The following is a 12,338-nucleotide window of genomic DNA, read 5'->3' on the forward strand; positions in this document are numbered from 1 at the left end:
ATCAGAGAGCGGGAGAGACATAAAAGAGAGAACTTGGCTTGGTCTAACCTTTGAATGTGTTGCCACAGGAAAGGCCAAGAACCCATCAGAGCGAAGCGCATGGGGGAAATCAGAAAATGCAGCTTTGAATATTAGCCTAGGAAATGGGAGGCACAATTTTCAGGTTCTTGTCGATTGCCTTAAGCCTTAATATACGAAAATACATGGAAAGCAGCAGAGGAAGGATTTAGATTCTTTACTTTAGTGAAGGCAGCAATACTACAAAATGAAACTACTCTTAGATGTAGCTTAGTGTCCAGAACCAGCATTCTTTGTAATGTCGTGCAATGGGCACAAGTTGAGTTGATGGAAAAAAAGCCCTCGGCTTACTCGATCTACAACATGAGTTTATGGTCTCGTTAGATGAATAAAACATGAAGTTCATTTTGTAAATTAGGATCCTCATCACAGTGAAAAAGGAGGGTAGGGTTTGCTGCAGCTCAGGTATATACAATATTTCTCAGTTATCAAAACCCTGCCTAATATCTCCCATTTTAAAACACCAAGATGGTGAGAGCAAAACGATTCAGCAGGACCTCACTAACCAGTGGGTGATGCCACAGTGGGTGCACGGTGCATCCATCTTTTATATACAGTTATTTGAGTAAAAATACAGACGTATTAGTGCCAACTTTTTTGGACACAGCCTTAAATAGAGGCTTGCAACTAAAATATAAATATCAAAACAGATGATTACAATGACCAGAGATCACAGACATGCTGTAAGCACCCAGTGCACCTTTTCTATAGTCTTTCATTTTCAGATTCAGAAGCTGGCAATGTCTGTTCTGTTAATTAAACTCGAGGAACAACTGGTGTTATTCTGGTACTATTCCAAAGTAGATCTGCCTGTTAGGATTACAGTAACAGTAGACAGACCACAGACTGTTTGACACAATAACAGCTGGGAGAAGTGAACATTGCATTGAAGTCTTAGAGAGATACATGCACTCATCTTCTTCACATCTGCCTGGATTGCAAGTCAAATGCAGGATGTATTGAACAGCTGGATCTGGCTGCCTCTCGGATGCAATCACATCTAGTTTCTTCGATATCCAATAACAATCCAGTCCTGCTAAGACACATAAAGAGATATAATTTAAATTCGTTTTTTTTTCCCGCACCTCGTGTAAGTAGGAGAGGAGTACCTCTCTTATTGCTATGCTGTAAATTGCCTCTGCTTTGTTGTTTATAAGTTTATGAGCAAGCCAGTGTGTATGAAATCATCCCCATGTATATGCTTGTATATGACCTGGGAGGACAGTGAAGCGTGTAACTAATCTCTAACAATAGCTGACCAAATGAACATAATTATATAGATTTATGGAGTGTGTGCAGCTCTCTGATAAAAAGATGCAAAGGCAGGAATAAAGAAAAATTGACTATATGCAGGAATTTATGATTTAGAGCAGGGATGTCAAACAAAGCAGCCTGGGGCCTGAACCAGGCCACCAAAGCCCACTGGATGGCTTTGAAAAGTAAGACACTTGTACGGACAGTTATCAGTACAATATACATCATCTCACAACACATCTGGACTGTTTGGTAAATGGACTGATACTTGTACAGACAAAAAGAGGATTGAGAAGTATCATCCACAGAATCAGAGAAACACAAATATAGAACAAGCCTGGAAGGAAAGAAAACTACTGATATGTTTAAAGACTCCAGACCAGTGGCTAATGAGGGTTAGAGTTAGAACAGTGTGTCGGGAGTATCATGCCGTGGGGAAGCTTCGCTACATCTGGATCTAGGAATCTCGTCAAGATGGATGGACTTGTGAATAAAGAAGGATATGTCAGGTTTTTAAAAGGCAGTAAAACAGGTCTGGGTCATCACTTTTCCGACACAACAACCCAAAACAGGCATTGAACTACCTCCAGAACAAAGTTAAAGTTACTTTTGCATTTTCTAGATTCACTTATTTACAGCACATATGCAATAAGACATACTGTTAAAATGATCTGAGGATGTTCATCATGTGTTTTGGAAATGGATATTTCACCACATGTTATTATGCAGTGGTTTTACTGATCTAGCCCATTAAATAAAATGACATCCCTGATTTAGAGTGACGCTCAAAGAAATAAAATGCAAACACCCAAAGGCTGTAGTCTCCACATATTAACCCATATTCATTATTAGCAGCAGTGGGCACCTGTAAGGCCTTATTCTGGTCAAGGGCACAGCGAGGGGAGCATTATCCTAGCATGTTTTGGCGGCAGGAGAAGCCAGGTCTCCTGGAGGAATGATTTGAACCAGGAACCCACTTGCTGTGAGGCCACAGTGCAGCAGAATGAGCCACCGTACTGATGGCAAATATGCAGATGTGTGTCTGTGTTTGTGCTTGTGTTATTATCCCTGAGTGTTTTTTTCCCTGATAACTGTCCAAGCTGTCAGTCATGGGTGTCTCCTACTTTTATCGTGGTTGATATGCCACTTCTGTACCCTTTGAGACTAGAAAATTTATGGCTAATAGTTAGTTGGTGCTGATTGTGTAATTAGCTACTTTAGAGAATGAAATGCAGTCAAATTAAATGAAAGGTATGAAAACGTATTAGTAAATCTTCCCCTGACAGATGGTTGTTATGTGCCTTAAAGATTTTATCGTAAAATGTTTAGTGTTTTTCTGATCAGGTACCTTAGAGACCACTTTTCTGCTAATCAATATAACATATAATATCAATGGATTGAGGCATTGTCAGAATGATAACTTCCTATGTCAATACTAGATGACATTTTTCTTGTAATTTTTGAACAATGACCTTCAGAGCATTTTCTGCTCACACACTTTGTTTCTGTTTAGTCTGCTGCTTTTTACTGCTAATTTAGAGCAGCCAGGTCGGCAGCCAGAAGGTCAAAATCCCCCAAGCCAGTACACCACCGCCTGGCTTAGACCTTTTGAAAAGTCACGCGCTCTGTAAGAAGCCTACAAAACCCATAAATCAATTCCCCTGTTGGCTCAGCCTTTCATTCCCGTCTTCTTTGGCAGCACACGCAGCGTGTGGTGTCCATGTCAAGGGAGGTGGAGGAGATGCGACGGTCCTTTGAGGAGAAGCTGCGTACATTCAGCCAGGCACAGGCCCAGTTCGAGCAGGAGAAGAGGGCCGCGCTGGAAGAGCTCAAGGCTGAGCACAGACAGGAAATCCAGGAGCTTCTTCGCAGCCACCAGAGCCAGAACGCAAACTACAGCAAAGACCAGGAGAAACTGGTACAGCTCCATAAAGCCGAGGTAACACACTCGCTTCTGCAAAAGTAGAGCAGCTCTTGAAAGCCAAAGCATCAAACTCTAAACCACTACAGGGAAGAAGAAAGAAAGTGGGACAGCGATAATTACCAAGTTTCCAACTCTTTGTTCTACCTTGCCTTTCCTTATACAACATTTTAACGCTAGTATAGACTACATGCATTTTATAATGTAATTTATAATCGTCTCTCTACAGCAAAAGCATCAGAGACTTCTGGTTGCTTAATTTTTTTTAAAATAAACTGACTCTACTTAATTCGAAATGTGCCGTTTCTTTGTGTCTCCATGTTGGACGTTCAGGTTGATTCTCTGACAGAGCGGGTGGAGGAGCTGAAACAGGACAAGAAGAGACTGGTGGAGGAATACGAGGCCAAACTCAGCAAGGTACAGTACATTAAATATAATAACCATCATTAATAATTGGTAAACAAACTGGTAAGCAAATATGAGTTAATAAATCATTTATTGGGCATTATATGGGTATTTTATTCAGATGCCTTCTGTGTTAGTCCCCCCACCCCACCCCCCACCCGTGTGTTTTGTTTTCCTTCCACTTCCAGTTCTCTTGCTCTCGTTGTGATTGTCTGCCCTTCCCAAACTGTTCACATGTCCTTGATGCTATTCAGTCACTTCGTATCGCTCCTCCAAACCCTTTAACTGCTGCTAGGGACAATATACAGTAGTGTTTGTTTTACTTTGGAGATCCAAGTTAGTGGGCCAACTCTATCCAGAACCTGCAGTAGATGGAGAACTGGTACCACTATGTTCTAAGACTCTTAAGTCCATTGTTATTTACTCTATTTATTAATGTTTTCAGGAAAGCGTGGGTGTACTCTCCTTCCCTGCTCTCACTACTGCTACAGTCTAATTCTGTCTAGAGCCAACCCAAAAAACCTAATACTGAGTCCAGACTGAAAGGTGCGATCTTTTAAAAATAAGCCTAAATAAAATAAGGATTCAAGAGGATTCAAGCAGAAAAGGTTTGCACACACAGTGTCTCATCTGGCATTTCCAGAATCGATTCACTCCAGGCTGTGCTAAATGTCCTTGGATTAGTAATAGTTAAAAAAAGGCCTGAAAATTTAATTTGTTGGCACTATAGTGTTGACGCTGCTGAAAGTGAAGGTTGTTATCTGCAGATCTGTGTACAGGAAAAGCCATAGCTGCACTTAAGGACTGCATTTAGATGCTAGTAATTCAATAAAAAAAAGCATCCTCGTCGGCAGTAAACACTGTCAGGAAAGTAATTTTGGCTCCAGCTCTAAATGTTTTTAGACCTTTCGATATAAAATTCACATTGTCATTAAAAAGAGAAAACTGAGGCTTATTAATTAGTTTTACACCCTTCATGTTTTTGGCTTAAATCTTTTCCGCAGTGGTGAACACTTTCACAAGTGTGCGTTTGTCCCCAGGCTCAGGCCTTTTATGAGCGCGAGCTGGAGGCCATGAAGAGAACCCAGCAGCTTACCGCCGACAACCTCTTGGCATGGAAACGCACTGAGGCCGAGCTGCGACGGGAGTTTCAGACTCAGGAGGCGGCGCTGCAGAAAACCCTCGGAAAACTGAGGGCCGAGCTGGCCAGGGTGTCGGACGAGGCTCGGGAAAACCGGGAGAGGTCCTACAAGCTGCAGTCGTCACTTAACACTGCAGAGAGCACCGTCAAAGTGAGTGTGAACCCTCACCTGCTCATCCAAAAATGAGTCAACAGAAGGTGGACGGAGGCGAAGTAGCCGAAAATCCTGTCGTTTTAAGTGAGCTGATGTCTCTTTTTATAGACAGCTTGCAAAGATTTTGTGCCTGTAATCAAAGATAGATTCAAATTAAAACAGGGAACAAGGTCCGTGTGAAGAAATTCAATAAATGTATTCCTTTCTATATGGATAGTCACTTTATAGATTAAATTATGACGAGTAGATGTTCATCAAGCGGTCCAACCTGAGCCTGAGCCTTAATTTAACATTCATAGATTTCAAAAATGATATTTTTATATTAATGGGTCAAATAATAGGGGATCTCACCGTTTTAGGGCCTTCAGCTTGATTTTTTTTTTTTTATTGAATGCTCCTACAAGAACTGACGATGAACATAGGAGAGCAATTAGCAACTAAAGCCAGGTATTTCCTTGAAGTAGGGAAGTGAAACCTAAACAGGTTGTATTCTGTGCTTGTATACATTTCAACCAAGTGCAAGGTGGAACTGAACTTTTTCACAGGGTATCAAGGGTTAGGGTGTGGTGAAGGAGGACCCAAAATTGTAGGCATGGAGGCAGTTTAACTAAAGGCGAGCTCTTTAATGAGCTGATAAGTAAACAAGACATGAGCAAAAATACAAAACCAAACAGGAAACTAAATGCAAGCTGCTTAAACTAACTCGGGCAAAGAAACACTCAAAAACTAAGCCTGGGAAACAGAACAGTAGCATAAATGGACCATAACATGACAAAGCACAAAGGGAGATACTGCATATACACAGGAGGGTGATTAGAAGAAGTGGAGACACATGAGAACACAGCTGGAGCAAAATAGACATAATGAAGAAAGGGAAGCAAGACTGCACATGAGACAATGACTATCAAAATAAGACAGGAAATCACAAACACTGAGATACTGACACAGTCATATGGTAGAGACACAGAGAGAGAATGCCCACCGGGGACCCTACGAAGGACATACACAGGTGAGACTAGGACATGAAAGGGAACTGACTAAATTAACAAAAGACTACGAACTAGAAACATAGCTCACTTCTCAAAACAAAATACAACATGCAAAAGTTCAAAAAAAACACAAACACTGGGAACAGACCCAGGGATCCTAACAGGAGGCTCGCTTTAAATTGGGTGAGGATGTCATTTAGCCATGCTGGGCTGTCTTTATAGAAGGATGGTTCCTTTGTGTCTTGATCTCAAACAGTGAAGCACAGGTAAAATGGTTCAGCTACGTGTCGTAAGAGGTCTGGTCTAGGATGTAAGAGTGATGGTAGCATGGAGAGAAACTGCAGACCAGTCCCTGATTCTGTAGGGAAATAATGTCATCAAACTTGGTGTCCTGCCTGAGTTTAATACATCCATGTTGCATAGTGTCATGCAGTGAACTTATAAGATTCCCCGGATCATGCAGTGTGCGGGTGCCTTAAAGGAGAGTGTTTGTTAAAACATTTAGTTGTTAAGGCAAATAGAAACATTCGCCAAATTAACGCTTCAAGTTGGCTGCTAGTCCAGGTTGTTCAGTCAATCATATACTTTTCATCTCTGTAATATTCTCGATATTTGTAATTGAGCTATTTGTATATATTACAGCTATTTCTCATATATTCTAAACTTTGTAATATACTGTATTGTTTAATTAGTTCAGTCTGTCACCGTTATTGTCTTGGAGCAACTGTAACCCACATAATTTCCTTAGGGATTATTGAAGCATTCTGATTCTGATTCTGATTAAGTCATTAGGATGATGACATGTCAGCAAGATTGTATTTAAACTTTGTGTCCCTGCTCGTCTTCTCTCTGTAATTTAGAGGAGGAGCAGATCAAAAATGTCCAAGCTGCTGAACAGTAAATGATTAAAAACAGTGTGCTGCGTTTCCACAGCCTACCTGTGTACTGAGATGCTTAACCGTACAGTCTACAAGTAATTTGTCCCATTATTCTAAAACGGTTGGCTGTTTCTGTGCCATTAAATATATTCTAGGACAGTTTAAGCAGACATATGAGCAGGGCCTTTCTGCACACTGCTGTCTCTCTACCCACTGATGTCTAACCAACATATGATGGACGATGTTATCTGACAGTGTTACCAGCTAATACTGGCCTGTTGCCGCTGTATAAGTAAGACTTCCTGTGAAAGTATCACAGAGCTAGCACAGACAGATTCACGTATACCTACAGCCACTTTAGAATCACTGTGTGTCTCAGGTTAATGGATGTAAGGTTAATGGATTCAGTTTTACTCCCCATTTGCAGCTCATGCTACCCTTTCAGTGGGTTCTGTATGGACTTACCCTTTCAGCATCCAGCAGGTTGGCAGCAAGCCACTTAAGAGTTGAGTTAGATTTGGATTACATTTTAGCTGCATGCTTAAGAGTTCCCAAACAAAAGCTTTCAAATAGACTTCTTCTGCTATGAGATTTACATTAGCTGCTAAATGTGGCTGTGACTCAAACCACTTTCTGCTAGACTTTGTACTCTCCTGGCTGAAGTATTAACATCTTTCCAAAAATTGGAACTTTTATTAATATTTATCAGTTGAAATAACTAAAGGGTTTTATAAACTCTGTTGTCAGTTTTTTTGCGTAGCAGCTTATGGGTCAGGTTGTAACACTCAGGATTTACAATATCACAGAAAGACGATGCTACAGGCTTCAGTTAGCTTGTTAAGTTCATGACAGTACAATTAGAAAAAGACTAAAGTGTTACCGATTCTCTCTAGAGAATAGGGCAGCGTGTCTTGGGGTTTCAAAGTCCACTCCTCTGACTTAAATGCCATCGTGGGACCACAAACCTCGATGAACTAAAGCAACATTGCAAAGAAGAGTAGGCCAAAATTCCTCCACGATGACAAACCCTACAAGTTATTGCTGCTAAAGATGATCTTACGTTTTTTTTTAAAGAGGAATTCAAGCTATTTCCTATTATTTGATGATTTGATAGGCAAAATGTATCCATTATGCCTGAGCAAATGAAGCCCCCTATTAACAGAACCGGTTAAAGCAATATTGGTTATCTTCCTTTCGGATTTTTGGATTGCCAAAGTTGTAACTTTTTTTGTATTTGTTACAAATTACCCAAAATATCCAGCACACTAAGTCTCTATTTGGTATGACAGCAAAAATAGCAGTGCTGTGTTTATTTCCCAAGTCATTTTTTTTTTTTCTAGTGTCTGACTTCTGTAAGATCTTTAGTGACGACGCCCGTGATTATCTTCGCCGTTGAAAATAAAGCTGACATGTGCTCCAGGGAGGATTGGCTAAGTAGGTCTGTTTTGTTTTGATGACTCGCTCTGAAGTTTATGTGGAATTATCACTGATTGCAGACAAAGACAGGAAGGGATCTCTCCTCCTTGGTGATGCTGAAATTGGGATCGAGGTCAGCGGTGGCTGTGGAGTTAATAATTTTAGCTATCAGAGCAATTAACTACAACCCAGATAAAGAAACGACAAGCAGAGCGGTTGATACCTGATGTAAGAAGGTAAAACAGATATCAGAGGATGGAAACTATTTGATCCTTTGCTGGTTTTGTCTTTTGTGCAGCTGAAATGTTATTGAGTTGTAAAAGTAATATCATAATAATCTCTTAATAACAGCCTCGGTATGTGAACAGATCTTTTAATCCTTCACGTCCTGCTGTGAGCTCATTGTTGGATGATAGATTTTAATTTAACCTTAACAAGCTCGCAACACAGGTTTGATTTACACCTCTTGTGTCTCGTCACTGTGCATACCTATACAGTTGCTAGCATTTGCGCAAGTAGAGGCACATTTTTAGACCCTTCACAAAATTAATTTGACTCTTGAAAATTAAAATGCTGCACTAAATCAAAATGTTCCCAAGTCTCCGGAGGCATAATTACTGTACTGGCACATACGCCATGTGGAGAAACCGTATCATCAAATATCGGCTTAACACCAGTGTGAGACACTTGCGGTTGGTGTCAGGATGCTGCAGCGTCTGCTTCACTGTTCTGCCACCCTCCTTTAGCTTATGATTTAGTAGGCAAATCTCCAGAGAAATGCAAGCAAATGATCGCTCAGAGTAACTGAGACAGACGTAATTAATGGCTCAGTGTTCACATGCTTCTGCAGGAATATGCATGCCAAAAAATTACAAATTGTCCCCCAAGTGAAATACTCCACTGACGCTGTGTTAAATTGCTGCTGTCACTGACCTTGGACTAAATATTTCACTTCAGGTAGAGCTTATCTGGACTAAGTCTATGGGAGCTTTTAGTGAGATAAAACAATAAATCACCTAAAGCACTATGTTCGGGTCCCTTTTTGTATTTAAATGAAAATGCAGGAATCAGCCTGGTCCAATCAGGAGGCTTGACAGAGGTGAGGCAGTACGTGAGAAGAACTCACATGTGCGCGTGTGGGTGTTTTTGTTGAGGTTTAAAGGGGATTAGATGTGAATCAAAGGTGATCAGTGAATGTCATGACAATGGGATTCTTCTGTTAACTCAGATAATTCAACAGAGATACTGTTAATTAAAGCGTTTTCACCTCCATCTGCCAGCCTCATTCACACAAACAGAGGTGTACACTGCATTCGAAGGGACAGTTGTGCTTTCACTTGCCTTTAACCCAAACCTTAACAACCAACGACCTTCCACTCAGTCTAAACCAAAAGTTAGCATTAGTATATAGGCAAGTCTTATGTCTCTCACACAGTGCATTGATGGGCGCTGTGTCTCAGCCACTACAAAGACACCTCAACAAATTTATTATGTTAACTGGATTTGCTAAAAATGACAATATTTGTTGTGCATTTACTTCTATTGTAGGAACAAACTGGCTTAGAACGATGAAGAAAATCTGAAGGAAATAAGAGATAAATTAACACAATACTGGTTTTCATTAAAAGGTCTGTATAAAAAGAGTCGTATTATTTTTTTTTTTTGGTTAAAGCTCGTACAACAAAACTGACAGGTCAGGCAAACTGGCTTAATCAAACTAGCCGCATACTGGAGCCTTCTGTGACATAGATTCTTGATGGAGGGCGCTTTAAATCAAAGTGGTGTTAAACAGTAGAAAATATTAGTTCTAAGATTCAGTAACCTGGATCTGCAACAACAAGCTATATAAAGTGAGGATGGCAGGTGAGACAAACTGTCACATGTAGGGCACCACCTGTCTGAGAACCATAGGGGTTATGACAAAAACTAGAGAAATCCTTTGATCCTGAAAAAGATCTTTGAAGGCTTCAGGACTGGCAGAAACATCCAAACTTTCGCAGAAGTTCAATTAATCGGCAGTAGCTACCCTCTGCCATAGGATACTGAGGTGTCCAAGCCCACTGTGAGGCATAATCTCAACAGCATGTCCTGTGTTTGCCCTAGGATGTCTGCAACTCCTCACCTAGGAGGCACAGAGCTTGACTTATGGAGAAGCAGCAGTCAGTTTGACTAAGCCCCACACACCCTGATTTTCACTTTTGTCTTTCCATAATCAAAAGGTCTGCATTTGTTAAGAATGTTGCCTGTAGAGATTTTGCCTACACTGACACAAAACCAAACATATTTGGCCTGGCTGAATCGTGCATTGGCATTTAAACAGCTGTGTCTAACCCCATCCTATCCCAGTTCCAATTTTAGACCCAAAGCTGAGTCTTGAAACAGCCCTGTGAAGAAATTAGGACTCCACTTAATGCCCCAGTTTCTGAAACATTCACACTTTTACTTTTTCTTGTTCACAGAGAGCCATAGGTTGTACTGCTAGTGAAGAAACTTGTAGAAATAACACAATCTTTATCTTTACTCCAGAGCTCCAACCTTAGTCTCAGCTACGGTAGTTCCCAGATGGACTCAAAACTTTTTTTCCCTGTAGGTTTGTCTCAGAATGCTGTATGAAGAAGTGAGACAAAGAAAATACAGTGGGGCAAAAAAGTATTTAGTCAGCCACCGATTGTGCACGTTCCCCCACCTAAAATGATGACAGAGGTCAGTAATTTGCACCAGAGGTACACTTCAACTGTGAGAGACAGAATGTGAAAAAAAAATCCATGAATTCACATGGTAGGATTTGTAAAGAATTTATTTGTAAATCAGGGTGGAAAATAAGTATTTGGTCACCTCAAACAAGGAAAATCTCTGGCTCTCACAGACCTGTAACGTCTTCTGTAAGAAGCTTTTCTGTCCCCCACTCATTACCTGTATGAATGGCACCTGTTTGAACTCATCATCTGTATAAAAGACACCTGTCCACAGCCTCAAACAGTCAGACTCCAAACTCCGCCATGGCCAAGACCAAAGAGCTTTCGAAGGACACCAGGAAAAGTATTGTAGACCTGCACCAGACTGGGAAGAGTGAATCTACAATAGGCAAGCAGCTTGGTGTGAAAAAATCAACTGTGGGAGCAATCATCAGAAAATGGAAGACATACAAGACCACTGATAATCTCCCTCGATCTGGGGCTCCACGCAAGATCTCATCCCGTGGGGTCAAAATGATCATGAGAACGGTGAGCAAAGATCCCAGAACCACACGGGGGGACCTGGTGAATGACCTGCAGAGAGCTGGGACCAAAGTAACAAAGGTCACCATCAGTAACACACTACAACGGCAGGGAATCAAATCCCGCAGTGCCAGACGTGTTCCGCTGCTGAAGCCAGTGCATGTCCAGGCCCGTCTGAAGTTTGCCAGAGAGCACATGGATGATACAGCAGAGGATTGGGAGAATGTCATGTGGTCAGATGAAACCAAAGTAGAACTTTTTGGTATAAACTCAACTCGTGGTGTTTGGAGGAAGAAGAATACTGAGTTGCATCCCAAGAACACCATACCTACTGTGAAGCATGGGGGTGGAAACATCATGCTATGGGGCTGTTTTTCTGCCAAGGGGACAGGACGACTGATCCGTGTTAAGGACAGAATGAATGGGGCCATGTATCGTGAGATTTTGAGCCAAAACCTCCTTCCATCAGTGAGAACTTTGAAGATGAAACGAGGCTGGGTCTTCCAACATGACAATGATCCAAAACACACCGCCCGGGCAACAAAGGAGTGGCTCCGTAAGAAGCATTTGAAAGTCCTGGAGTGGCCTAGCCAGTCTCCAGACCTCAACCCCATAGAAAATCTGTGGAGGGAGTTGAAAGTCTGTGTTGCTCAGCGACAGCCCCAAAACATCACTGATCTCGAGAAGATCTGCATGGAGGAATGGGCCAAAATACCAGCTACTGTGTGTGCAAACCTGGTAAAGACCTATAGTAAACGTTTGACCTCTGTTATTGCCAACAAAGGTTATGTTACAAAGTATTGAGTTGTATTTTTGTTATTGACCAAATACTTATTTTCCACCCTGATTTACGATTCTTTACAAATCCTACCATGTGGATTCAT

At 41.3% G+C, this 12,338-nt stretch overlaps 1 protein-coding gene across 5 annotated transcripts in view; it reads left to right on the forward strand.

Moving 5' to 3' along the window:
• fam184ab (family with sequence similarity 184 member Ab) overlaps positions 1-12,338 on the forward strand; it is a 217,811-nt gene that overhangs the window by 94,091 nt on the left and 111,382 nt on the right. For all 5 annotated transcript variants that reach the window (XM_085432374.1, XM_085432375.1, XM_085432378.1 and 2 more), the window contains 3 exons: positions 3,032-3,271; positions 3,587-3,670; positions 4,699-4,950. In XM_085432374.1, the coding sequence (XP_085288500.1) occupies positions 3,032-3,271; positions 3,587-3,670; positions 4,699-4,950 (576 nt within the window). The remainder of the gene's footprint in view (positions 1-3,031; positions 3,272-3,586; positions 3,671-4,698; positions 4,951-12,338) is intronic.

The sequence above is a fragment of the Copadichromis virginalis genome, linkage group LG15, assembly GCF_057382275.1.
Source record: "Copadichromis virginalis isolate Kocher_CV1m ecotype Utaka linkage group LG15, C_Virginalis_male_GT1.1, whole genome shotgun sequence".
Lineage (NCBI taxonomy): Eukaryota > Metazoa > Chordata > Actinopteri > Cichliformes > Cichlidae > Copadichromis > Copadichromis virginalis.